This window comes from Saccostrea echinata, unplaced genomic scaffold, assembly GCF_033153115.1.
Source record: "Saccostrea echinata isolate AGI-Se365-2 ecotype Australia unplaced genomic scaffold, CSIRO_AGI_Sech_v1 ptg000015l, whole genome shotgun sequence".
Classification (NCBI taxonomy): domain Eukaryota; kingdom Metazoa; phylum Mollusca; class Bivalvia; order Ostreida; family Ostreidae; genus Saccostrea; species Saccostrea echinata.
This window is the reverse complement of record NW_026889764.1, coordinates 15,978,883-16,005,201: the sequence shown is the minus strand read 5'-3', so window position 1 is coordinate 16,005,201 and position 26,319 is coordinate 15,978,883. Positions and strand designations below refer to the sequence as shown.

Here is a 26,319-nt window from a genome sequence, read left to right as displayed (position 1 = left end):
GTCCAGGCCATTATTTGTATTCTTCAACCCCCAATATATTTCATCGTTTGGAACAAACTCGCTGAATGTCACGATCATGTTGTATAGGTCATGTAGTGATATTCAGGTGGTATACAGTGGCGCCGCGTTTATCCGGACGCCATTTATCCGGACGCTTCACCATCCGGACGATATTTTTTGGGAACCGATTTTTTCCACGTTATTTTGTCTCATTAATCCGGAAATTCGCGTTCCGTATCCGGACGGTCAATTTCTACTACAAAACATAATAGTTCATTGAAAAATGACTCGTTTATCCGGACGGTAATTTTTCAAAAACGACATTTTCACACTTATCTTGCATTCATGTTAATTGTTGTAAAAACATTGGCCATGCAGTCAGTTTGAGGGCGGTTACCTGTGACCTACAAACAATAGCGTCTATAATTAGCGTGTGTTTACCCCAATTCAATCACACGTTTATCTTTATTATGAAGCTCAAAGAATTTAGCTGACACTGTGCATTAATTAAATAATAATCCATTCAAAATCATATTGCTAACCGTATATACATCGGTAAATTCAGGAGAATTTTGGAGAATTGTAAATAAAATGAACAATAAATAACGAGCGATTTCGTAATGCTCTTTATCATGTCATTACGTAAGTTTAAAATACGATTTTCCATTTCTAAAAAACGTAAATGTATTTGAAACGCTTTTTTTCCCACAAGACAGTATAGAAAGGTACATAATAGAAGAAATATCTCTATCTAATGTACTATCGTTTACAAACGTCCATTACATATAAAACTGGCGTTACGTACAGAAGTTGATTACGTTTTTCAAGGTATTTTTTAATGATCGAAATTCAAACTTAGCGTCTGTAGAAAAAAATAATATTGATAATCATGAAGATGGCTTGTGTTTACGAATGTTTTTAATACTTTGTTTGATTAGTTTGAAGTGTTCAGTTAATTTTACAGTAACCCTGTGTCATAAATATACGGGGAATATACCGGGTTAGTTTATATTTGAACATTTTCAATGATGGTGCTGAACAGTTCTGTCATATCATATAAGTTTCAATAATTATAATATATGGCAAAATAAAACAACAGTGGATCAAAATTTGCTCAACCCATGAAGTCACATGTCAAAGAGAAGGTGAATTAAAAAAGGAGGTCTCGGCATAAAATTGGCCATCCATTTTTTTTATTGTGTAGATTACATTTTACTATATTTTTTCATTAATCAATTACTGCTTTTAAAACAATTAACCAAAATATAATTTAAAAGTTTTTTTTTTCTTTGCTGTCACATTTGAAACAAGAATGTGCAATATATACATGCTTATATAGAGAGTGCTTTTTGATATGTGATTCAATTATCCGGACGATTCATTTATCCGGACGATTTCGTTGGGGACAGAGGCGTCCGGATAAACGAGGCGCCACTGTAGTTGTATAAAAGAGGGGAGACATTCATTTCTGTGAGATTGATTGATTGATTGTATGTTGTTTTACGTCCCATTCGAGAAATTTTTCACTCATATAGAGACGTCACCATATACCGGTGAAGGGCTTCAAATTTTGACCTTTACTCGGCACCCATGACCATTGAGCAGTGAGGGATCTTTATCGTGCCAACGCCTGCCGTGACACGGGGCCCCGGTTTTTAAGGTCTCATGCGATCCGAAGGACCCGCAACTTTCACTTCAAAGTGCCGAGGGCATGGCGAAGGAACAGTTGCTACCCATTTTTTATCGACTTAGGTCAGTCGCGGCCGAGATTCGAATCAACTCACGACCTCCCGATCACGGAGCGAGCACTCTACCGACCGAGCTACCGTGAAGGGTGATTCCTGTGAAGAAGAGGGAAAAACAAAACAAGACACAGCAACAAAAACAACACCTTGCTCGGACATTGATTTCGTCGTATGTTGCACATTCCTAGATATATGTCACTCTGTCTTTTCGGTGACAATGGGGACTTTGTTCAAGATACTTAAATGTTTCATTTTTGTTAATATTTATTGTGGAGCAAATTTTTATGTCAAGTATTGTGATACATACCATTTAGTAAGGTTACTTCAATTACAGGTTAAGGAAATTCGGGGCTACACGAGTTTCCAGTTTAGAAAAAGAAACTTAGACCTAAAATTAAATCTATTTTTAAATCTTGAGATTTAAGCTGCAATCTCAAAACGTTACTAACCGTGTGCTCCAAGCATATTCTTTGATTACTTTCACATCAAAAAAAAAAATCCCCCAAACGGTTGTTATTAGCCCTCTTAAGCCTGGAATTGAGACCATAGAAAAATTTGCCTTTTAATATATGCTTCCATTTTGGGTGCCATTTTCGGTCCAACGCGCTTCGTGCATGACTTGTACACACATTTTTATTTTAGAAGTAGTAAAAGAATATATTAGGAAAACACGATTAGTAATAATTTGAGATGGCAGCTTAATATAAGGCTAAATAAATCGAGAAACAGCACACTTTTTGTGCGTACTAAATATACATTTTTTTCAATGGATAGCACTGAAGCTCTCTGGTCGTCCATCCCAATTTTTTTCAGATTAGCGAGCTACAGATCTGTAGCTAAGTGAAATGGTCTCCGAGCTGTAATTCTAGAACCCTTTTGATTGGAAAGATATTCAAACTTAAGTACGTTGTTGTTAATGACCCACAGGTGTAATGGTTCGAGGTTACATGTTTAAAGTGTCACAGCACAATGATATCATGATGCATTATCAGGAGAGTCACTTTTCAATCCTTGATTGATATAAATTTCCAAATTGATCATGCTTTTCAGATGATCTATAATTTGTGATATTCAAGATTCTATGCCAAATCTCGAAAGTCAAGGCCACACAGTAATGATCTAAAATTATGCAATCATACTAGTATCTATTAGATTTAATTTTATTAATATTATTATTTGCACTGGTCAGTGAATAATTTGTTTATCCTTTGTAAGCTGACACCTTTTATGATTTATTGATTTGTATATATATTGTTTAACGTCCAATTCGAGAATTTTTCACTCATATAGAGACGTCACGGTGAAGGGCTTCAAATTTAGACTTCTAACAGACACTCAGGGCCATTGAACAATGAGGATTCTTTTCGTGCCAACGCCTATCGTGACTCGGTTGTTAATGTCCCATCCGAAAGACACGAGATTTTTTAGTGCCGGTCGCTTGGCGAAGGAACAGTCACTACATATTGTATGTTTGCGTCTTAGGTTTAACGCGGCGAGGCGAAGGAGAATCGAACCCAGGTCTCTCGATCACGAAACGAACATCCTATAGCTACCACTAGGCTACCGTGCCCTGTTCACTGTTTATGATATGCATTTCCGATTTCCGATATGGGGTTTTCTTATTTTTTTTCCTAATACATAGCTTCTAAGAAGCTACGTGATAAAAAGAGGTAAACTTTTCCTAGATTCCCCCTCATTAATAAGTATTTAATATTTTGTGTCTTCAGAAAAATTGCATGCACATTGTCGATCTTGCCATCACTTTATGCACATACCGGTATAAGGATGTCTACGAAGATAACTCCACTAAAATAAAACATCATTTTTACATACATATATGATGCTCATTATCTATAAATCCCACAAGGTTCCTTTTTTATATTATTTTGGCGACTACCGGATAAAGTCTCGCGAAGATCACGTCGTGTGTGTCCCCCTAACTTCAATCATAAAATAGATCATACGAGATTTAAGAGACAACTTGTTGACGGACAATTGATCGATCGTGTCTGTCTAATCGAACACATTCAAAACATGATAACCTGCTAATTGTACAGCCAGAATTGCCTTTGGTCACACTTTGATTACTTGACGTGTTAATGGTCATTTTATTATTAATTTGTTCGTGTCTTATTAATTTCTTAACAAAATAACAAGAGTATTTTCAGCCCTGTGGGTCTAAAATTGGTTAAATCAAATATTTATTTCATCATACATCAATCATTTAATTTGTACTAAAACTGATAATAAACTTTAAGATATCTGCATGTAAAATCATGCAATTGAGTGGTAAATAAGACTTACAGAACAAGGAGAAATAGGAAGACTGTGCATATTCAAAATATCATCAATCTAAGTAAAAAAGGAACTAAGAGTCTTTTTCATATAAACCTTTATGATTTTATTTTTTTAAGTGTTTAATACTTGATGTGAAAATTCTTGAAAAAGAATTTCTGTGTTCCATAGGAATACAGTCTGTAGATGTATATATAAGGAAAAGGAATAGGTATAATAAATCAAGATGTGTAGATACATGTATTAAAAGAGGAATATAAAATCACACTATTATGTCGCACACAAAACTCGCACCTGCGTTGTAAAACAATGAGATGAAAGGAAATAATAAACGGTGTTATCGCGCGGTTTATTCCTGATCATGAACTACCCCCTGAAAAATCTTACGAGCTGCACGAAGTGAACCTGTTGAAACAGTTGACGAAAAATTTGTTTTAATTTCACATTATTACTAGAAAATACCCCACTGGTATTGAAGCATTTATGAAATGTTTGTGTTTAAAGCGCGTTTGCGGAAAGAGAATATTTTCACTTCTGTGATATGTTGATTTTTCTCCACACACAGGCTTCCTATGTTTACAAATAAAACGGAAAGAAAACAGGTTCCAACTGCGTGGGTAAATTGTATTACCTACTCGTCTTTCAATGAAATTCATCGTTTAAAGCAATATTTATTTTCTTTTTTCTTTAATTCAGTCATAAAAATCACGTGACAAGTAGATCAACCAATCGCGTTACCTGTAACATTGCAGTGTATCCTAACTATAGAGTTCGGTAAACCCCCATGCATACTAAATGACGATAAAGGTGCTTAAGGTGTATCAGTGGCACTTGTGACACAGAAAATCATCTTCAATGTATCGATACCTAGTGTTTCCGGATATTAATCGTTTTAAGGATTGGATTTCTTTAACGTGATGACGATGGATAATTATTCTGTCGAGCCTTGCCTGTGTATTCTGTTTTTTCTATGGGTTCTTATTTCACCATCACACTCCTTTGGTAACTGGATGTAAGTAAATAAGTAATAATGGTGTTTAATTATTCCTATAAACTTAACAAAATTTAGAGGGTCTTTCTAACTTATTGTTTAAAAATATGCATTGGAAGATACATAAGAGTTTAATTGTATATTTTAATAATTTTCCTTAAAGTTTTTTTTTCAAGTATAAATGATAATCATATCTTTCCATTATGCATTTGCGTCAAAACAATCAATAATCGTAATAATTCGGTTTTTTGATTGATCTCTTGAACGTGCATAAACTTTCCGAATAAGAATAGGTTGGTATAAGAAAGAAGTAATTTTGAGTTTTGTGACATATAAGCTACAAAGTTTAACAGAAATATTTTAAAGCACGTGAGTACGTGCAGGGTAGTATTTCTTCTAAGTATCCTGTTTACCCGTCTCGTGCGGAAATTCTTCACAATGTCGACCCAAAATTTTTCCCTGGTCTTCAAGGTGCTGACTAAACATGGAATCATTTATCGTTACCATGAATGGTTTCAAGTTGATAAATTTGACAATTTAGAGGCAAACTGACAAAGCGTGTAAGAGCTTAATATATTTTAAGTCACATCTTTGGGTGCTAATAACTACCACTTGTGGACTAATTTGTATCGTTTTTTGACACGATAGACGATACTACGAAAACACATCGGAATGAAATTTAAAAAAAGAAAGCAAATTGTATACATGTTTATCGTTGTTTTATCAATTTAATGCACCAAAGGTTTTATCTTTTGATTGCAAGTAACACCGCACTTCGAAAAAGAAAGTAAATGTGTCTGTGCGTTCGCGTACATTCATTTTTTTTTCCAGCTGATATGTTTGTCGTTGGAATATCAGGTGTTTATAATAGTGATATACAGTGTTTGGCTTCTGGAAACTTTATATCGCATATTTAGACACGGCTAATTCACTTTCGTGTATAGATAATGATTGAAGATCCTCGCTTATTGTGCCACAGTTTGACAAATTTCTCGACTCGATGCATCGGAAAGTGCAAAAAATAAACTATCCAAAAATTATGCGTAAAAACTCAGTTCTGTGTATATCAAATGATCCCAAATTACTTCAGTTTTTGGTCAAGAGAAATTATGACTTTTTCTCATTTTACAAAAGGCCATTGTGAGTAAATTCACGGTCGGTAGTGTATTTATAAAACTAGGCTCCATAATATAATTTTATTTTTACCATGGGCTTGGTTTCTAAGCTAACTGATGTGTTATGTGTCTATGTAGTTATTTGAAAATAAGTTTACAAGTAAATAAATTTGATGTCTGCATTACCATGAATGCATTGTATATACTGTAGGAGATCTTAATCCCAGACGTTGCGCTCTAGTAGAAATCTTGATTCAAATTATACACTTTTTTTCAATCAGACATATATATGCTATGTAGATATTAAATGCCATGAAAATCATTTTTTTTTTTTATTTGTATTGTATTTTTAAAAAAATTTAAGTTGATTGAGCATTTTTTTTTTTTTGGGGGGGGGGGGGTTGATTTTAAGCTGCATGATATAAGAACGTTAACATCTTAATTTACATCAAGCGGCTGAAAACACGTGTATTTCAAAATATTCTGTGCTTCATATCACACTTTTATCAAAATATGTCATTTTTAAATAATATTTATGACGTTACATTTTTCTCACTATCGCGAAATAACTTTCTAGTTAAGTATTAATTATGCAAGAAATACGTGAAAATATTTTGAGAAGATTTAGACATTCGATGAAATTTTTATTCTTATAGGTATTTAGGCGTTTCCTCAATTACCGTACCAAAGGAGAATTCATGCAGCAATTTCCCGGGTCTTGTTGACAAACAGAAAAATCTTCTATGCATACAGAACCCACAGGCACTAAGGAGCGTCAGCGAAGGGGCGAAAAAAGCGATTTACGAATGTCAGGCTCAATTTCGAAATGAGAGGTGGAATTGCACCCTGAGTTCAAATTATTCCATTTTTGGACACGTGCTGAGAAAAGGTAATATTATATCCATGGATTTTTGTAAAAGAGTTTTATTTCCTTAATCATTACCTCTGCCTTCATGTTAGTATGGAAGGAATATAATACAATGTTTAATAGCAAGAAATTCTGACATACTGCCGTCCTATGAATGTTAACGTTGCATTTTTCACAGACTTTGAGAAAAAAGCAAAAAAAAAAACAAGGGGAAAAGACAAAAATCACTTTGACCTTTTTTCATGGACTTTTTACAAAACCTTTTATCTTCAAAGCCTCTGAATACAGTTCTAAAACTTAACAAAAATCCTATCATATGTTCATAACTAATTATGATACAACATCCTTTGATATTGAAACAAGAAATTCATAACAGATTTACACACAAGGTTATGCAAGAGTATTTATCTTATATTTCCCACGCTTTACCTCGCTGGGTGGGGGAACAAAGCTAAGGCTTATATGTTAACTGACAAAGTCAAATGGAAACAACAAGAAAATGCCTTGGAAAAGAAACTTTTATTTGCTTGTGAATATACAAAGTATTCCAACTATTTAAACTTTCACAACTTTCTATAAAAACGTACTTGACCACTTTTTTATGTTCTGACATTTAAAACAAACACGAGCTCTCGATGCTTCGAATTGAGAATCTTTGATGTGAAATATTTCGGACATTAAATGCTGTTCTGTTGAATTGGGGGTTGGTGTAAGGGGACAATAAATGTTTAAGTTGTCGCTTGTCTTTCCCCCTCCGCGCACCTGCTAGCAATGTAACAATCCAGATTGTAGAAGAATGTCTCCTTGTAGAGAAAGCCTGTGCTTTATTTCTACCAGTCATATATTGCTTTTCATTGTCATGCTGAAAATGTGCAATATATTGACATGTCATTCCAGTGTCCTTAAACAAATTGACATTGAAAGAGATTTTTTTTTAATTTAGTGGAAGGTATGTTTATAAATTGTCCAACTTTTAGATTAACAAAAAGATACAGATACTTGATCATATTTGAACTATTAATGAATATACGATCAAGCTATCAATTTCTCTTACCAAAGTTCTTTTTGTCAAGTAGTTAAATAATTCTGTTCAAAATATATAAAAGTAAATTCATTTTGCTTGGTTCACGCATTTATTTTATTTTTTTTTTATTCATTTAATTATTCATTTTTTGTTGTTGTTGTTTACTAGTAAAGTAATTGTATGTGTTCAGTATTACAGAGTAGAAGATAGACATCGATCAGTTAAGAAGTGAAAGCTAGAATTGTATGCCATTCCAAATTCAACCTCAACACTTCAAGAGTAAATGACCGTGATTAATATTTTGCATTTTAATCTCCAGACTTTCTTTCACCGTATTCATCATCAATTCTTAATTTGCATAAATTAATCAGGTGTGAACAAAATTGAACTCATTGACCTGTGTCATTGGTATCTTTGCATCCCTTTGCCATCATATCCCTCCGCTGGTAAAAATAATTCACCTTGGGTGTTTGTCTCGGGTAGGACATTTTTTTTTTTATTTATTGAAACCTGAAGGAATTCATTTATCTAGTTCGTTGAATATAGGGATCAGTTGTTATGTAAATAGGACTTGCTTCAATATAATCAAGTAAATTTACGAGACTGGCAACCCCGCGACACTTGCTTCTAGCAGACGACCTGCGTCCCTTTGGCGGGAATTAATCTTTCGCAGCTACTGATAGCAGACGTAATACACCGCGACGCGATTGTAGATCAAACTCTCAAAGTATCGTAAAACAGTTTCTTTTATCACATCATGTAATATTATCACTAACATTTTTGCATTAAAAAACAACGTAAATTTTATTGGAATCTTAATTGTCAGGCGTCTATTTCATTTGAAAAATTTCATTCCATTCATCAGCTGTTCATTTCTGGTTTTCTAACCCCGTACTTCTAAATTTAAGAAGCTTGTCATAAACGAAGTTTCCAGTTGTCTTATGTGTATCAAACAATTATCAAAATAATGTGTAATTCAGTCGTGTGTGTAATGGAGTACAAAATGTTTAGAGAATTAATTTCCTTAAAATAAAGAAAGTTTAAAAAGTGTAATGCTTATCAATATACCTTTGTAAGATGAATTATGCCACTTAATGCAACGTTGACAGCATATGAAAACATTCGCTCAGTTTTCATTTTCATTCATCTTTGCTAACAAGAAGGTGCCTTTTGACTATCTATAGATACCTGTGAATGACATCAAACTTGTACTCGGTAAATTGAACGCGATAATGAGTCCTCTTCTCTTTGGAGTAGGCATAAACGTTAAATGATTCGTGGTCTGATATGTTTCTCATTTGTGTGTGAACGTTAGCGGATGTAATCCCTCTCAATAAAAAGCCATTCATTTCTGCCTCACAATTGTCGTCATAAAACGTTTTAATTTCCAGTACAGTGAAGCGTGAAATAGAACGATGCCGAGGCATTCCGAAGATACAGACTAAGATTGCTACAATTTTTGTAATTTTCTAAAATAGAGAGAGAGAGAGAAGAGAAATCGGGGGAAAAAATTACCCTATCTTGCTGAATATTTCGTAACGTCCTGTTTTATACATGAAAAAGTTAATTACTTACAGTTGATAAAGAAATATTAAGAAGTTCATAAGAAAAAAAAGTCTTAATTGTAACTATTCTTGAAATAAACAATTTTCATCATTTTTTTAAAAAAAGAAAAAAATCAAAAAATATAACTGTAGATTCATGAAGTACAACTTAAAAATTAAAAAAAAATCTGGAATAAAAAGGGTTTAGGCTTTTCTTAACTTTTATAAGAGACGAAAATCAAACAATATTTTTTTCTGTTGTCAATAATGGTTTTTGTGCATGTGTTTCTAGGCCTTGAGAGGGTATCGAGTATGGTCTTCAGTAATACTAGATTCTTTTATCTTATTCCTATAAAGAATTGCTTTCACTCTTCTAAAAAAAACGACAAAAATAGAGAGTGTCTGCTGGCTTAAAAGTAAGATCACAGATCTTGGGGTAAAACACAATAGAACAATTCTTGGACTATTATTGTTTAAGTAGAACATTACATAACGTTTAAACTAAATTACAAAGAAAACGGTTATGTTTTCAATAAGTTTTCTTCGCGTACAGAGTATCACTAAATCTGCGTTTTACAACCTTTATTTGAGAAGGAAAGAGCACCGTATGAAAACAAAAAAAATCTTTCATCTTTTCCCACAAATTTCTATTGAATAGAGATAGCAATTTTAATGGGCTGATTTTCACGTTTTAACCTGTATGATGAAAGTTCATATGGGCGTTCAACTCCGTACTTATGTCAGAAATGAACTGAAATAAATAAAATACATCAATTTTCTTCCAAGTTATCACATAAATATATCTCGTTAAATGGTCAAGGGACTGTCTGATTTCTAATAATTTAGAATTTTTTCGGAAGTAATAAAGATGCTTTCTTGATAATTATCATAACACTTACTTAATTTTCCCCTTCATCATCGCGAAATTATGTACTTGAAGTTTCTTAGATGCATCATCTTTTTATAAAATAGAAGGAAGGCAGAACATATTGATTTCATATATTTTTTGCACATTTAACACAGCAGAAAACAGTTTGAGCGGTCTGATAACGTTTTTTTCATCTAAGAGACTTTTTTTATAACATGCATATTTTCATAACTTTGTTCTTTTAATGATATGAAGGAAAGCTACTCACTTCTATGCATGAAAGCACGTGGTTCCCATTACATCTTGTGTGTTACCGTTTGACACGTAATCTGATTTACATCTAATTCAGAGGGAACTTAACGAGCGTAATTGTTATCTGATCTACATTTTGCAAAAGAGAAAAAAAAAATTACGAAGTGCTGGTGCATATAGATGTAAGAAAATACAAGCGAAAACACTGCTGAAAAATTTAGAGCGCACGAAGGTTCCTTAAAGAAAATGTCTAGCAATTGGCTGTTATATCTAAGGGGTTTATAAATGGTAAGACGATCTCAATAAGAATTACAAGAATTCTTAGTATTATTAGAAACATGTTTCATCAAATATGACATGAAATGTTTGAAGTGATTTGTTAAACATAGTAGGTATAGGGAAAAAACTGTTCATTCGAGGCTTAACTTAAAAAAAAATAATAAATTGATTGATGTACACTGTACTTTATAAACAGTCAATCTTATTTGGTTTCAGCTTTGTACCTATAGGAAATAAAGTAGAACAAAGAAAGGTCAGCACATATGTATGTCATTTAAAGATTTTAATTTATTATTTTAAAAGGATTCTTTCATTGTTGAATATATATCTCGACGATAGTATCTATTATTGTACATCTTTTAAAACAGACTATTATGTATTTCAATTTCAAAATAAAATTGTAAACATTTACAAAAAAGGTCATTGTTGAATAGTTGACTTTAAAAAGATAGATAACTGTATCTTCACTAAAACATAACGGTCTTAAATCTTCTGTCAAGCATAACCTCCCCAGATCAGAAGGGGACTATCTACGTGTATAAATCAGCAACTCTTTGATATAGTAGAGATATCAACCAGGGGTGGATTAAGGACAATGAATGTGGGGGTAGACCACCCCGAAACGAAATCTGAAGTATTATCAAACGGTAAACATACTCTAACTAGTTCACACGCCTATCATAATGAGCGGATCTCAAAATCCATCTGTTGTAAATAAGTATTACAATAGGCGGATCACGTTATCTCTGTTGCAAGATATTTGAGTATTGTATTTTGACAATGATTTGTTGTACATATGTATACAAGATGTTTTTGGACAGGTTTGTTCCTTAACGAGGCAGCATGTATTTCTATAAGCCTTTTTCTCTTTGTGAAGAGGAATAGGCACATGTACATGTATATGCTTACCGATTTTCTACAAATTTGATAATCGCACTATAAATACAATGCAGCAACTGAAGGTTAGTTTTCTGTCTCGACTCAAAAATATGCATGCATGTATTTAAGTATCTTGCTACATATGAAAAATTTTCTTGCCATGAACTAAAAATTTCTCCAAAGAAAGTAGAGCTTTAGACTTTATATTAGCCCTCCTGGTTATCTGAATACATACCACTGTGATAGTATTTCATAGATGTTTAGAAAACTGAAAAGTTTATTCGAGTTTGAATTATTCCAGCATCTGCATATCTTCTGCATAGCGTACAGCCTAGGACTTTCTACGATCTTAGTGAAAAATATATAACCAAAAATATCAAACAGACTTGTTGTAAGAAGTTGAACATGTTCAGATCTATACAGCACAAAATTCAATCTCTTCCTTGAAAATAAGGAAAACTTTTATTACATGAAAAACCATTGGGCTTTCAATTATTGCATTGGATATACCGTATTTGCAACTAGAAAATGTATATGAAGTGTAATATTTACGAATATAATATCATTTATTTCATACGAAAACCAAAGAAAGGTCGTTTATAAACACTTTAACGCCGCTAAGCAAACTTCTTGAGCCATGAGCATGCAGTGGCCCTTCCATCAATGAAACATACAATGACGTACATATTAATACAATATCTAACGTACTTAAACCCACATTATATACAGTGTACTTTATAGGATTATTTATACAGAAATGAATTTAAACAATAGAACGTCTTTCTTTGTTCATGGCCGTAGGAACGGGGGGGGGGGGAGCACGGGGGGACCGTGCCCCCCTCCAATAACAATAATTTTGCCGATATATAGTTGACTATAGAAAACATAGCTTGTGCCCCCTCAATGAAAACGTCTGATGACTTTTTTTTTTTGTTTTTTGCTTGTCAAGGAATTTTTTGGTAGTTGGTAGTCTCAACTGAAAACGTATAGTTGTGCCCCCCAAACTGAAATTGCTTCCTACGGGCCTGTTGTTTGTTATATAGTATGGGAATTAATGTTGCAGCTATTGCAGAAAAAAGTACATAACCTGCGTACGCGGGTTATGTATTTTTTCTGCAACCGCAGCAACATTAATTCCCATACTAACAACCCAAGAAAGCATTTTATTGTTTTAGACCTATCTTTAGTTATACATGTACATGCTGTTCATTAACAATTCTCAAAGCGCAAGATGAAATTGGAGGCAACCTTGACAACTAAGAGATCTATCTTTGAAAGCAAAAATGTTAATTTCACTTGTTTATTATTTCGGGATTATCACAGCTTAACCGACCAATAAGTTGGGGACAGTTTAGACATCAAATTTTTTTCTCCAAAACCGCGTCGACAGCCTCTGTCGAAAGCGTTGATAAATAGAGCAAAGTTAACTGAAAAAGAGTTCAGAGGATCAAGGAAGATTAGCATAAATTAATGTACCATACACCAGGATCGCAGTGTTCAGATCAACTTTAGCGGAAGATTAGGGAATTAAACAGAAGTAACAAACGGCCTACTTTATAAGGAATGCTATCCCTTAAATTACATTTTGTAAACTCTGTATTACAAAACCCAGCGTGTTATTTGGAATGTTATATCGAGTTACATTTAAAACAGTATTTTTCTTTTTATCTGAATAAATACATGTATTAGGACTCTTTTCCAATATATTGTAAGCAAAACACAGAACTAGGTGCAAAGTGCAAACGTTTACAATATAGAAAATACCTATAAAGGGTCTGTTTGGGTTAACATCAGGGAATATATGATAGAGAATTACCTTGAAATAAAAGATAATTATGCTGAATATGTCTGCATTTCTTTCTTCGAATTTTTATTAATTACTGGTGATATCTTTTCTTCCATCTGTCATGTTATTAATTTGTCATTTACTGCCACGCAGTAAATTCAAAATTTAAAATATTTTAGAGAATCAACTGACATGTCTATAAATCGTCATTATACCTGAAGGGCGTGGACAGCAGGCAAAATGCCTATTCTAAATAGTTTCTCTCTTAAAAAAAAAATGACGTAAGAAAAGTGAAGTGATAACAACTCATATATTTAATTATATGAATCCGATTAATTCATGTTTAATTTTTATTTTTATCTGTTCATAGGTACAAGAGAGACAGCATTTATATACTCAATTCTAAGTGCGGGTGTCGTGCATTCTGTGACGCAAGCATGCACGGCGGGAAATCTAACGGCGTGCACGTGTGATGTGAGTGTACGTGAAGGTGAACATACTGTGGAGGGGTGGAAATGGGGGGGATGTAGTGACAATGTTCAATATGGAATTGAATTTAGCCGTCAGTTTGTTGACGCATCGGAAACGCAACGTACTGAAAAATCTGCTAATATTCGGAACAGAATGAACCTACATAATTATGAAGTGGGTCGACAGGTAATTTTTCTATTACTTATTTACTTACTTCATTACTTATTTATTTTCTTACTTACTTAAAAACGTATGTATTCACTAACTTGATATCAAATGTAATTGCAGTCATTTTGTGACATATGCTACAATGTAGCAAAAGGTTTTTTATTCTATTAGTTCTTCTTGACACTTGTTCTAACTTGTTTCTGTAATTCATAAGTATAGATACTATCTTAATCCAGTAAAATTTTAACTACCCCCCACCCCGAATAAAAAATCATCTCTTCAGTAACTCTTTGATCTAATATACATGTATGAACTATTTGGTCTCTCACGTAAAAAAAATAATCAGGTCAGTGTTTATACACTCCATAACTCTTGCAATCTATATGAGCTATTTTAATCATTATCTAAATTTTTATTTTCAAGGTGAATGTCATCATCCCAGGTAATCTATTTCATTTAAGGGATCATTCTCATTTAACTTTTAATTTTAATCGAGGAAATCAGGTGAGGTTAAAAAATCCCCCCCCCATACTCCAAAAAATAGTGATTTAAAATTCTTTAAAAGCTTTTAGATCTTTGTTTAGAAAATCAACAAAAACAGCTTAAGAATTTAAATAAAAGCTATTAAACGTGTTGTGCAAGAAAAAAAATTCAGGAAAATATTCCTAAATACATGCTCTACCTTTTTAGTTGAATTCTTTCCTAAAAATACATTGTTTTAATATAAAATGTACAAGTTAATGTAAAAGTGAATAAAGTTATTGGGGCTTTGCTTTATAATCAAATGACAATGATAATATTTCCTTCGGATTTTGGAACTATTAAATATGTTTATTGGTGTTACATGCGATCTTAAAATTACATTCTTGTTAATTCTTTCACACTTTGAAATATCATCTGTCGAAACTATGCCAATAAAACCTAACAATGTGTTAAAGTAGTGTTGTCAGAAAAATTACGTATGAAACCCTTGGTGCGCTGGTATTAAATTTTTAATTAAACGTTTTAAAGTAAAGATACTTGTATCATTTTCTTTTCTGCAGGGGATTACAGTATTCATAAAATTTCATTGAGTTCAAATTTTCTACATAAAGATCTTCATGAGAAAAAAATAAACAGGGGTAATAAATTACAAGAAACGGGGGGTAACAATACCATGTAATGCGAGGAGGGGTAAATATCGGAGAGGCGGGTCCGTGGAACAGATTGGGGTTTTGTGATTAAGGTCCTAATTGTACCCTCCGAGTTTGTGCTCCATTCTCGTTACAACAACGTGTCACTCCATTCCTACCGTACCCAGGTCAATCCGATACTCATAATTATCTGTTTTGTCAAGAAACTGATATCTTATTTATTCTTAGAGAGAAAGGGGTTCCTTTTCAGTGATGGCTGTATATAGACAGGGGTACGTTTATCATTCCAAGATTGGTCCCGTGTGTCATCTGGAAGATCACTTATACATTTCAGCTGAATTGGAGATACTCTTAGTAAAAAAGCATTATCGCGTCTTGATGTTATCTAAATCTGTTGATGGATTCCACCTTAGAAAGGACAATAATTTACCAGAGATCATATCTCGATATAGATATACCAAAAAAGGAGGCAAATCAATGATAAAGATGTACTTTTTAAATTGATAATTACGGTAATTACCGTCTTCTGATCATTGAGTATTTGAATGTCTATTTTGCGTCACCATCACGTTCTTCAAAGAAACTGTTATACTGCACCTCTCCATCGATAATTCTAAATCTCTTTAACTCTCTTTCGTTAAGAAATAGTTGCACTAAACTGTCTGGTAAAAAAATGTTATATTTTTACTCCCAGATTAAATCTATTTTTAACAAGAACAGTTTCAGACAGATCAGAAGATGTCTGTTTAAGTCTAGATTATATCATTTCAAACGGACCCTAATCCACGGGTATTGTATCTGGAAAATTTACCGATCGGGTTCGATTTATCATCTTGTTTGAAAGTCGAAATGATCAGAAGAATCAAAACTACCGTACCTTCAAATGCCCGGGTAGTCAAAAACACGAGAGAGTGTTGAAGTGGTCAGATAGATATCAATGAACAATTGGAGAAGTGTTTGAAGAGTTCTAGATAGGATCAGACAACAGGTTATTTGTTTGGAAATCTCCCAATCATTTATCTAACCACGTGTCGCATGCGCCAGAGGTCAAAGATTTACTGTGGTTACTTTCATGTAAGGAACATTTAGAATTTTCTCTTATTTTATTATTCCAGGACTTAGACAAGAAACAACATCCTTTTTACATTAAGTTCTAGATTTTATCATTTTTAAAGACATTCTTTTGAAGTACAAGTCATAAATTTAGTTCCGTGCATGTTTCACTCTATACATGTATAACATTAGGAGATTCTGTTGTACGTTAATTTAGCTTGAATTTGAAATCAAACATATAACTTTCCCTTAAAATATATCGGACTCAATTTTTTTTAAAATCAGGTTACTTTGTAACTTATTTAAACTTGGGTCATTTTCAGCTGGATCAATTGTCCAGATCTTTGAAAATCATGGTTTTCAAGAATATTAATTCAGTTGTTATCAAAAATGAAATTCCATAAGATGTATTTTCCCATTCAAACATAACATTAATTTTTTTTTTTTTTTTTTTTTTTTTTTTTTTTTTTTTTTTTTTTTTTTTTTTTTTTGATAAAATACCATTCATAAGAATTCCAAGCTCACCATTGATAAATTCGAATGAATGATATCATTAAATATATTATATCTACCTTTCCACTACGAAAAATATATAGAATCTTTTCATACGCAGCTAGGTTAAGGACGCCCATGAAATATACGCCTTAATATATTCAGGGAAAATGAATACAATTTTAATATTTTTTTTTAACAGCATTAGTTTTGATAAATGTGATATGTGGTGTTTGCACTTGTATATATCGGGTCTCTGCTGAGTTCGGCCAAAACGACATCGCTTACATCAGCTGTTTGTCACGTGACAATTTTAAAATTAGAACATATATGTACTACTACAAAGATCGTAAAAGTTCAACGATATACGGGCATTTTTACGCTATAAAATTTATTCTGTTTTCTTTGAGACAAATTCCTTAACACGAAAAGTGCTGGGAGCAACTTCCTCATGCTCGGGAATTGTTTGAAATTTAGCCGTCTTTCTAAAAACTCCAGTCAAAAATGTAATTCGCATTGGAATAATGTTACATTACGGAATAAATCAACAAAGCACAACCAGCTCCCAGCACTTTTCAGAATAGTAGGGATAATAGCTACACGTGTTTAAAAATTTAGAATTTATAGTGAAGCGGATATCGTTGAACTTTTGATATTTTCGAGGGGCTGGACCTGTCATTCTAGCATGTTACTGTACAAATGTGCTCCCTACGGCCTAATATAAAGTCTACACATTATCAATTTAGTTTGACAATAAAATGTGGATTAATATATTTCAGAATATTTCTCTCTTTTGGTCCGACTACGCGTGTTTCGTATTTATTTTTATTTTTACAAGCTACGATAAAAGCTTGATCCACGCCTCAAGTACAGAGAAACTGCGTGTCAAACTAAGAAATGACGTCATCTCAGTAAGTACAGCGAGATCAAGCTGGCTTTCATTCTACATACGCTAAGTGCTATTATGGCAAGATAAGTTGCACATCCATTTATCTTTATAATATTAATGATAAACGAAAGTATTTAATGTGTTTTAAAAAGAACATATAGTATTTATTCATCGAGATTCATTTGTATTGTTTTAACGTGACGTCATAATAGCATTACCGAACCTCTGCATTGGCTGACGTATATATGGGAGTCCTTAACCTAGCTGCGTATACTGTTAATGAAACACCAAGGGTTAAGTAAAATTATTCAGAGAACAAAAAGAACGCCATTATGAAGGGAAGTAACCCCAGTGTTTATTGGTACGGTGCAAAAGTATGACATTTTCCACACTGCCGCGTCACTAAGGAGGCAAACAGTGATTATCCTCATATCGCACAACAGGGACACAGCGCAAGTCAATTTGAAAGATGAAAGGGAAAATATTTCTATTTAACAGAGTTATAAACCCTCGTAAAATAGCCATGTATAGGCGGCGATAATATGAACTCTTCTGGTCACCAAAAGGATATCACTGAGATCATTTTGGGGGCGACTTCGAAAAAGGGGGGGGGGGAGGCTCCGGGCTGGTGTATACCATGATTTATATATAGTTTTAAGGAACTCTGCTGACAATACTATAAGGACTTTAAAAGGAATTAACAGCGCAGAAAAAACTTAAAATATTGCAGAAGAATAAGTATTTTGAACAAAGTACTTTTCCCCTTTATGTGGCCTCTCTTAGTCAGGTCAGACCCGTATCCATTTTTGATCAATTGGCAGAGAGGCGCTATGTTTGAATAACTTTATTTGCATAGTAATTAGGATTCGGAGACAAAAACTTAATGTCCATATTCTTTTCCTTTAAAGTTCCGTTAATGTCGAGTTTCTATGTTATAAAAATATATTAGAACCAATGGAGAATAAAAGCTTGGAAATTGTTTGTTCGTCCTTTTAATGTCCTGCAATATAGAGGGGTAGAGAGGATTCCGGTATGTTCATGTGCCAACAACAGACCAGTGATCAAATGAAATCGGCACCCATAAAAAGTTGTTTTAATTATTGACTAAAAATGAGAGTCCCGTCTGCTAATATTAATTTTTTTTGTCTGAAACTTATTCCGTCCAGAAAAAACTAATTTGTCTGGGTCTAAGTGATAAATTGGCTAGTATATGATACATTGGGGTACACAACACGCAATGACAGTATAGACACACTGAAATTATCCCGTACTCTCCAGACTCTCATGGACACGGTTGAGTTTCATGCGACCAGTTTTCAAAATCTCTCTGAGACTATCCAGCATCTTGTATCATTCTTCAAAATAATTACTAAACAAGATAATTCTTCCTTTAAAAAAGGAAGTAGGCCATTATACAAACTCAACTAACATCGTTGCACTACACATGTAACCATACGCCAGTGCAATTGTTTAACTTCCGGCGATTTAATTGTGTATGATTCTTAATAAGTGCAATTTGGCTTGACTACACTTCAATGACTTTATGTCGGCAGGCACAAGAGATCTGTATTTCATATCAAAAATTTCCAAATCAAGGACAAATTCAATTACGAAAAAGATGCTTTACTAGATTTATTAGACTATTAACTGTCTTCCACATGTTGGTATCTCTGCGCACATTTCTGTATGTTCCCAGTGGAAACTTGTCTTCTTGCATCCTCCATATACCATCTATATATGCGCGGACGATACCCCGCTCTGAGAGAACACTTTTTTCAATTCTAAAAGTTCACGAAAAGTTATATTTTTCAAAAATTTTATTGTCAATATATTCTTTTACACATTTACTTCCTATATTTTGTTGAATAAATTATTGACAAATAATTTACTTTTCACTAATGTTTTTAAGGTATGTGAAAAAGAAAAAAAAAATCATGCATGATTCGAACTCTCTCCAAAGCTCACGGTTAGGCGTAAGACTGAACGTGTTAACCACTACGCTACGAAGTCTGCTTTTCTGTTTGTTTTGTTTTGTTTTTTTGTTTGTTTTTTTTTTTTTTGTTAGTGTGATTTTAATAAACGGGTTTGTTGAAGCCTAATTTTTTTTCAGAAATGATCGATTTTCATATATGGGTTCAGACTCCATTTTTTTTAAAACATGAAATAGATTTTACATTTTACTTTTCCGTCATTAAAACGTTAATAGTGGAGACTTGACCCATTCATATTCAAAAATCATTTTTTATGGCTCTAATAAACCCATTTTCCACTAAATATGCTTTACTGTCAACTTTAAAAAACAAATTAACTACCAAAAAGTAATTCAATAAAATAATTGAATTAAATGTGTTGAAAATGACGTAACTGAAAACATTTTAGAAAAATATAACATTTTCGTGAACTTTGAAAATTGAGAAATACTTTGTCCCAGAGCGAGGGATTGTCCTCGCCTTGTACGCCCTCTTTCTTTCTTTCTTTTTTTTTTCTTTTTTTTTTTAGTTTATATACATGTATAACGCAAAATGTCCCTAACCAGTCACATGTACAGTACATGTGTAAATACATGTAACGCTTACATGTACTTTTCAGTGCTTTGCCTCTACGGAATCAGTAAAGACGCATTTCGAATTACTTTGCATTATGACGAATTCTTTAACATACACGTTTGATATATAAATAGGCTATTACTCTCAAGAAAATAAACTTAAGAAAATGAAAATGAAAATTATGAGTTTAAATTTAAGTATTTTTCTATAAATATAGCAAGTAAAGAAGACACAGGGGACACATGTAATATATGAGAAAATACAATTCAATATTAGCTCAGATATTTTAATTTTCCAATCACTGTGAAGTTTACATTACACTAAGTACATACTTTAATTAAGATACTGAAGAACCTGAAAGGGTTCTTAGAGCACAGGTATTGAGATGTCACTTCATTTTTGATGTACCTTCAGTGTGTATTAAACACGACTGTGCAGGTTGAAATCAAATAAATCTGAAACTTTTAATGACCCACCCTTTATTGTGACTTTGGACGTTTTTTCTTGGTTCTCAAAAGGTGCAAATTACGTAAGGTATGTACATGTAGACATGAGGCATTTAACAAATTGATAACTTAATTTATTCATCGCTGCACCGCGGTAACCCCCTTACTACATACCCAAACGGGATTCAATTATTATTCACCGGAAAGAAATCGCTTGGAATTTTCAGTACTGTATGAGTCTAAATGTTTTTTTATTTCTGCATATATATGAATAATTGTTCATTTGGTGATGAGTCACGTGGTTATTTAAACAGTATTGCCGTCTGTATTCTTTTTTTTAAATTTACATGTGATGTATCGATGTGTCTTAGAATTTGTATAGTTTACCAGCAACTTGCGGGAGGTCACCGCAACATAGCCACACGCAACGAGACATGGTTTTATTTTTGTCATTTCATTTAATTTTATTTCAAGTTTATGACTATTTAAAATATTCCCTCGATGTTTTATGGTTATGGATAACCTATATTTCGTACTTTAAAACAAATTGATTTTCTTTTCTAAAATTAAATTTAAAAGACGTCAAAGAAAAAAAAATCCAAGGTTATTTTTTTAAATGCACGTAAATAAAATAACCATACATTGTTTCCCTTAAATAAAAAAAAAATATAATATAATATGTGAGAAGTCTAACAAATTGTTTCTTTTATATTCAAAGAATAGAATTGATTATATAAATTTAAGACAAACCCTATCATTTTAAACTGAAGAAATGCATTTTTTTTATTTAAACACAGCAATGTTACAAAAGATTTTTCTCATTCTAAAAGAAAATGCGTGAAATCATGATTACCAGGGGAAATTGACAGATTAATTAGAATTTAAGAAGCCGGTTTTGCTTGTTATAAAAGTAAATAATGATTCAAGCAAACAAGTCATCCATCTTATTTGTGACGAATGTTTTATTATTCATTCTTAATATTACCCCACACACAATACATCTTCGAACAGAAATTATGTAGCATTTATACATTTAGCAAAGTCACTTTTCACTTGTTTATTACTTACAGATATAAGTTCAAATCTCATTTTTATGCAATTTTCAAAGGACGCTTTTAGGTTGCAGCTGATGTACATGTACGCACGGCATCTATATATATATATGAAATGATATCTACGTTTAAATGCATGTCTTAATCACAAATTTTAAACCGCAAAAATAAAATGGAACATAGACAATTTATCACCTTTAATCTCCAGTCTACACAACAGTCCTTTCAACTGGGTTAATTTCTTTTTATAGAAGCCATTTATTTTAATGTTTTCAAAGAAATAATCCTCGATTTATATCATTTTTCCTGTCTACTCTTTAATTATCAGCATTGTTACAAATGACTTTTTCGAATTCTTAATAATTACTTTACGTTTAGAAGGGATTTGTTAAAATTTAAGTCGTAATTAGAAAGACATAATTGATGATTTTATTTGTGACAAACTATATAAACCGCGTCCATGCCTTTGTTACTCTTTTCAGAAAATACACGTAAATATCTCAATATTAGATAAGTAACTTTGCAGCTATTTGTCATTTGTATACAAAAAAGGACAATTTAAACTTGATTGTGTGAAGCAATAATTTATTTAGTTTTTAATATTAGCAGGATATCAGAAACTGTAGATAACTATTGAATTTTCACTAATTTAAACGTATAATTTGGATGTTTTAATTATTATTATCCTTACAGACCAACACATCTCTTCAATTTTATTATTTCATTATTTTTAAATTAAGTTGAAGAAATAGATTTCATGCATTTGATACATTTACAAGCCTTGTTTGAATTTTAGTTTTGAATCCAAACAAATGTAATATTTACATTTTGTTCGATAAATTTTATAAAAGTTTCTAGTCTTTCATCACTTGAACCGAAAAATATAATACTAAAACCACCACTAAAGCAAATATCCTGAAGACTCGAAAATATCTCTACAGTCTCAAAACTTTAATGTTTAGACGCGTACCTGGACTATGGCATGAATGATTGTTTCCTTCTGTTCTCTCCAGACTTTTGCAAAAGTGATCCAATTTTCGAAAGTAGGTAGTTTATTTAAGACTTTTCGTTTTCACGTTATAATTTTGATTTTTCAAAACTACATGTATATTACAGATTGTTGCAGAGCTTATGAAGTTTAGATGTCGATGTCATGGAGTTTCCGGATCATGCGCGGTTCAGACTTGTTGGAAAGCGCTATCTGACTTCCGGACGATAGGAGATACCTTAAAACGGAAGTACGAATCACCAATTCAAATTGCCAGACGATCTTTGCGAAAATTAAAGAGAGCAGAAAAAAAGAAACGAAGAGTGCCTATCACTAATATGGAGTTAGTCTACGTTCACAGATCACCAAATTATTGTAAGGCGAACAAAAAGAGGGGGATTCTGGGAACAAAGGGACGTGAATGCAACAAAACGTCATTAGGGTCAGACAGCTGTGACCTTCTGTGCTGTGGGCGTGGTTATAATACTCAAGTAGTGAGACTTGTTGAAAGATGTGAATGCAAATTTATTTGGTGTTGTTACGTAAAATGCAAAACATGCGAAACTCTTCTTGATAAACATACGTGCAAATGAAGTTGAGCTCCATTAAATTACATGTTTTGTGATCAAAGCAATATTTCGCCAGAGATGAACATATGTCTGGACATCCTGAATTTACCCGACAGACTCAGAGATTTTGTCGATGGAGAAATGAAAAAGAGTGCAAATGAATTGCCTCCTTGTGATATTGCAAGAAGCAACTGTTCCCATCCCGAATTTACACGACACTTTTCTTTAATTGTCGTATAGTTTCTGAATTTGTTCAGTATCACACTTAGAAATAGTACTGGTCCTTATACGACATAGAAGTATACGCGTTTTATTCAACGTTGTGGTCGCTTTGTGATTCTGTATCTTTTTAAAAATAATTTTAACCTATAGTATTTTGTCTAGACTGTGCGGCGACGGTTATGAATGTAATAGGTCTCAGGATGAACTCGTATTTAACGATGAATATCGATAATGATGATAATTTATTTCACATTTCATGACATTTTTTTTTATGATTTTCTAATTACCTGTACATATATACATGTATCACAGTGCTGTCTTTACCTACATTAACAAATATTAGATCATTTAGATGTATTCAGCAAAAGTAACTTTGCATTCACAATTTGCATTTGATTTCATACTTTTCTTTTTTAATCTTGTTATATGCTTTATTTTGTTATAGTTTTACCACAGTTACATATTTACAATTGTCTGTTTCCATTATACATTGTACATAAATCTGCTTGTACATGTTTATAAAAGTACCAAACCAAGTTTGTACCTTTTATCTATTTTTCACAGTAGTATAGTATAGTGCAATGGTAATAAATTTCAGTAAATTAAACTTTGAAAGAGGTATATTTTAATAATGACATTTTATTTACGGTGTATCTATGGAACGGACCATTAAGCAATGAGTCGAGAAAGTGTTAATTCTGGTTAATTAATATTAATGTATGTTAATGTAACGATACATTTGCAACAGGTGTTAAATTTGACGAATCAATTGCTACAGCATTTATCTTTATAATTGTTGTAAACTTGTTTTTTTTTTAAATCTTCTCTCTCAAAACTGTATATCTTGTCTGTATATATATTCATGAAAAAGAACAATTAACAACAAAAAATGGAAGTTTGATAAAATACAGGTGAAATGCGCAAATATGGCTCCACTTTTTGTCATACCATGAGCGATAACATCTTTTGCTGCATCTTTTACACTGTTTAAGCGAGAACAAGTCGCAGTGCCTCCATTATACGGTCTTGGAGACAGTAAATAAATTCGTAGATCACACTCTACAAAACAAAGTAATTACTCTTGTTGGTGTTTTTCCTGCATTGTGTGAGAGACATGAATACGTGCAATTGAAAGAAACCTTTGGATCCAAGATTTCCAGTTAAAGCGATTGTCTGATCAATTTTTGACAACTGAAATCAATCTTTACAAATATTTATGGCCACTGAGCTTATGATGTTGGACATCTTGGCTATACAAATCTCACGATTGATTTAAGGAATTTGTAAATTACTCAGGGTTTGTTGACATATTGTCTGCAAGCGTTTTCGAAAATTATTTTTGTCTTTTGGCGAGAAAGATTGTCTTTTATCCGTTTCAATTAATAAAAAGTAAATTCAAAATGAATACAAAGATATGATACAGTGATGTCCATGATGAGGAAACGAACTTTTTTTTATGGTTTATTATTGATATTATTATCAAAAATAAATTTTGATTATTATCAAGAAATAGAACATGTATTAGGTTAAGGATTTCCTTTATGAAGACTCTCGGAAAAATGCAACATAAACAAACATGGAAGATAATATAAATATGTCATCTTCACAATGTATTTCAAACTTCAATGGCGGCATATACAAATGTGTCAGAATTTCTCTAATATATATATATATATATATATATATATATATATATATATATATATATATATATATATATATATATATATATATATATATATATATATATATATATATAAATTTTTGAAAAATTTCACATGTTTACATGATTTTTTGTTAAATTATTTGATTAACTATTACATTGAGGAAATGGGGGTTAAAATTTTTAAATTTTAATTTAAACCAACATAGATTCTGGCGTTTCTGCTCATCAATTAGGCCCTGCAGCTATGTTTTTCCATTAAGTTTTATTCATCTCTTCGATATTTTTTTTTTTTTTGGACAGATGATATACATGCATATCTCTCCACGCATTGAGGAGTCAATATACATTTAAATGAAAATTCAGAGAAATTTGTCACGCAAAACATGTCAAAAACATACGTCGAGATCATGATTTTGGCAATTTTCTGTTTTCAAATTGACCTCTAAAGAAAGAGTAACAAGTTTACATGTACATGAAAAGTAAAATTAAGCCGTGCAGACAACAAAATAAGAATAAGTCCATGTGAGTATATTTGTGAAATACTCTTTATTATTCATTAAGTCTATTTTACCAGATATCTCAAAGAACATTAAGGTCATGCCTTTAATTTGTTTAAAAATTTCTATTTTTATCCAAAATCTAAATAATTTCAGGTGTAAAATACGTTTTTCTGAATAATTCATAGAAAATTGTTGAGAAAAAACTGACGCTGACAAAACATTTAAAATGTTTGCGTTCTACTTTTATTGTCAATACAAGAACATAAAACATTCTACAAAAGGTATACATTTGGAGAAATATTTATTATGATGAATGTATTATGAATCAACAAAACGTGTATCGCCTATTTTCATCATTTACACCGATTTAATACATTTTAAATCCCCGTATATGTAAATGAAACAGAGATAGGATCTATACTATAGGTACCAATTGGTTTTGTTTGATTACAAATAAATATGAACGTAGAACTTTCTC

General features: G+C 32.3%; 1 protein-coding gene across 1 annotated transcript; it reads left to right on the top strand.

Moving 5' to 3' along the window:
- Positions 1–4,825: 4,825 nt before the first annotated feature.
- Positions 4,826–24,750, top strand: LOC133187588 (protein Wnt-16-like). Its single transcript, XM_061323012.1, has 4 exons — positions 4,826–5,052; positions 6,803–7,035; positions 14,017–14,303; positions 23,013–24,750. The coding sequence occupies exons 1-4, from the start codon at positions 4,958–4,960 to the stop codon at positions 23,475–23,477; spliced, it is 1,080 nt and encodes a 359-aa protein (XP_061178996.1). The 5' UTR covers positions 4,826–4,957; the 3' UTR covers positions 23,478–24,750.
- Positions 24,751–26,319: the final 1,569 nt, after the last annotated feature.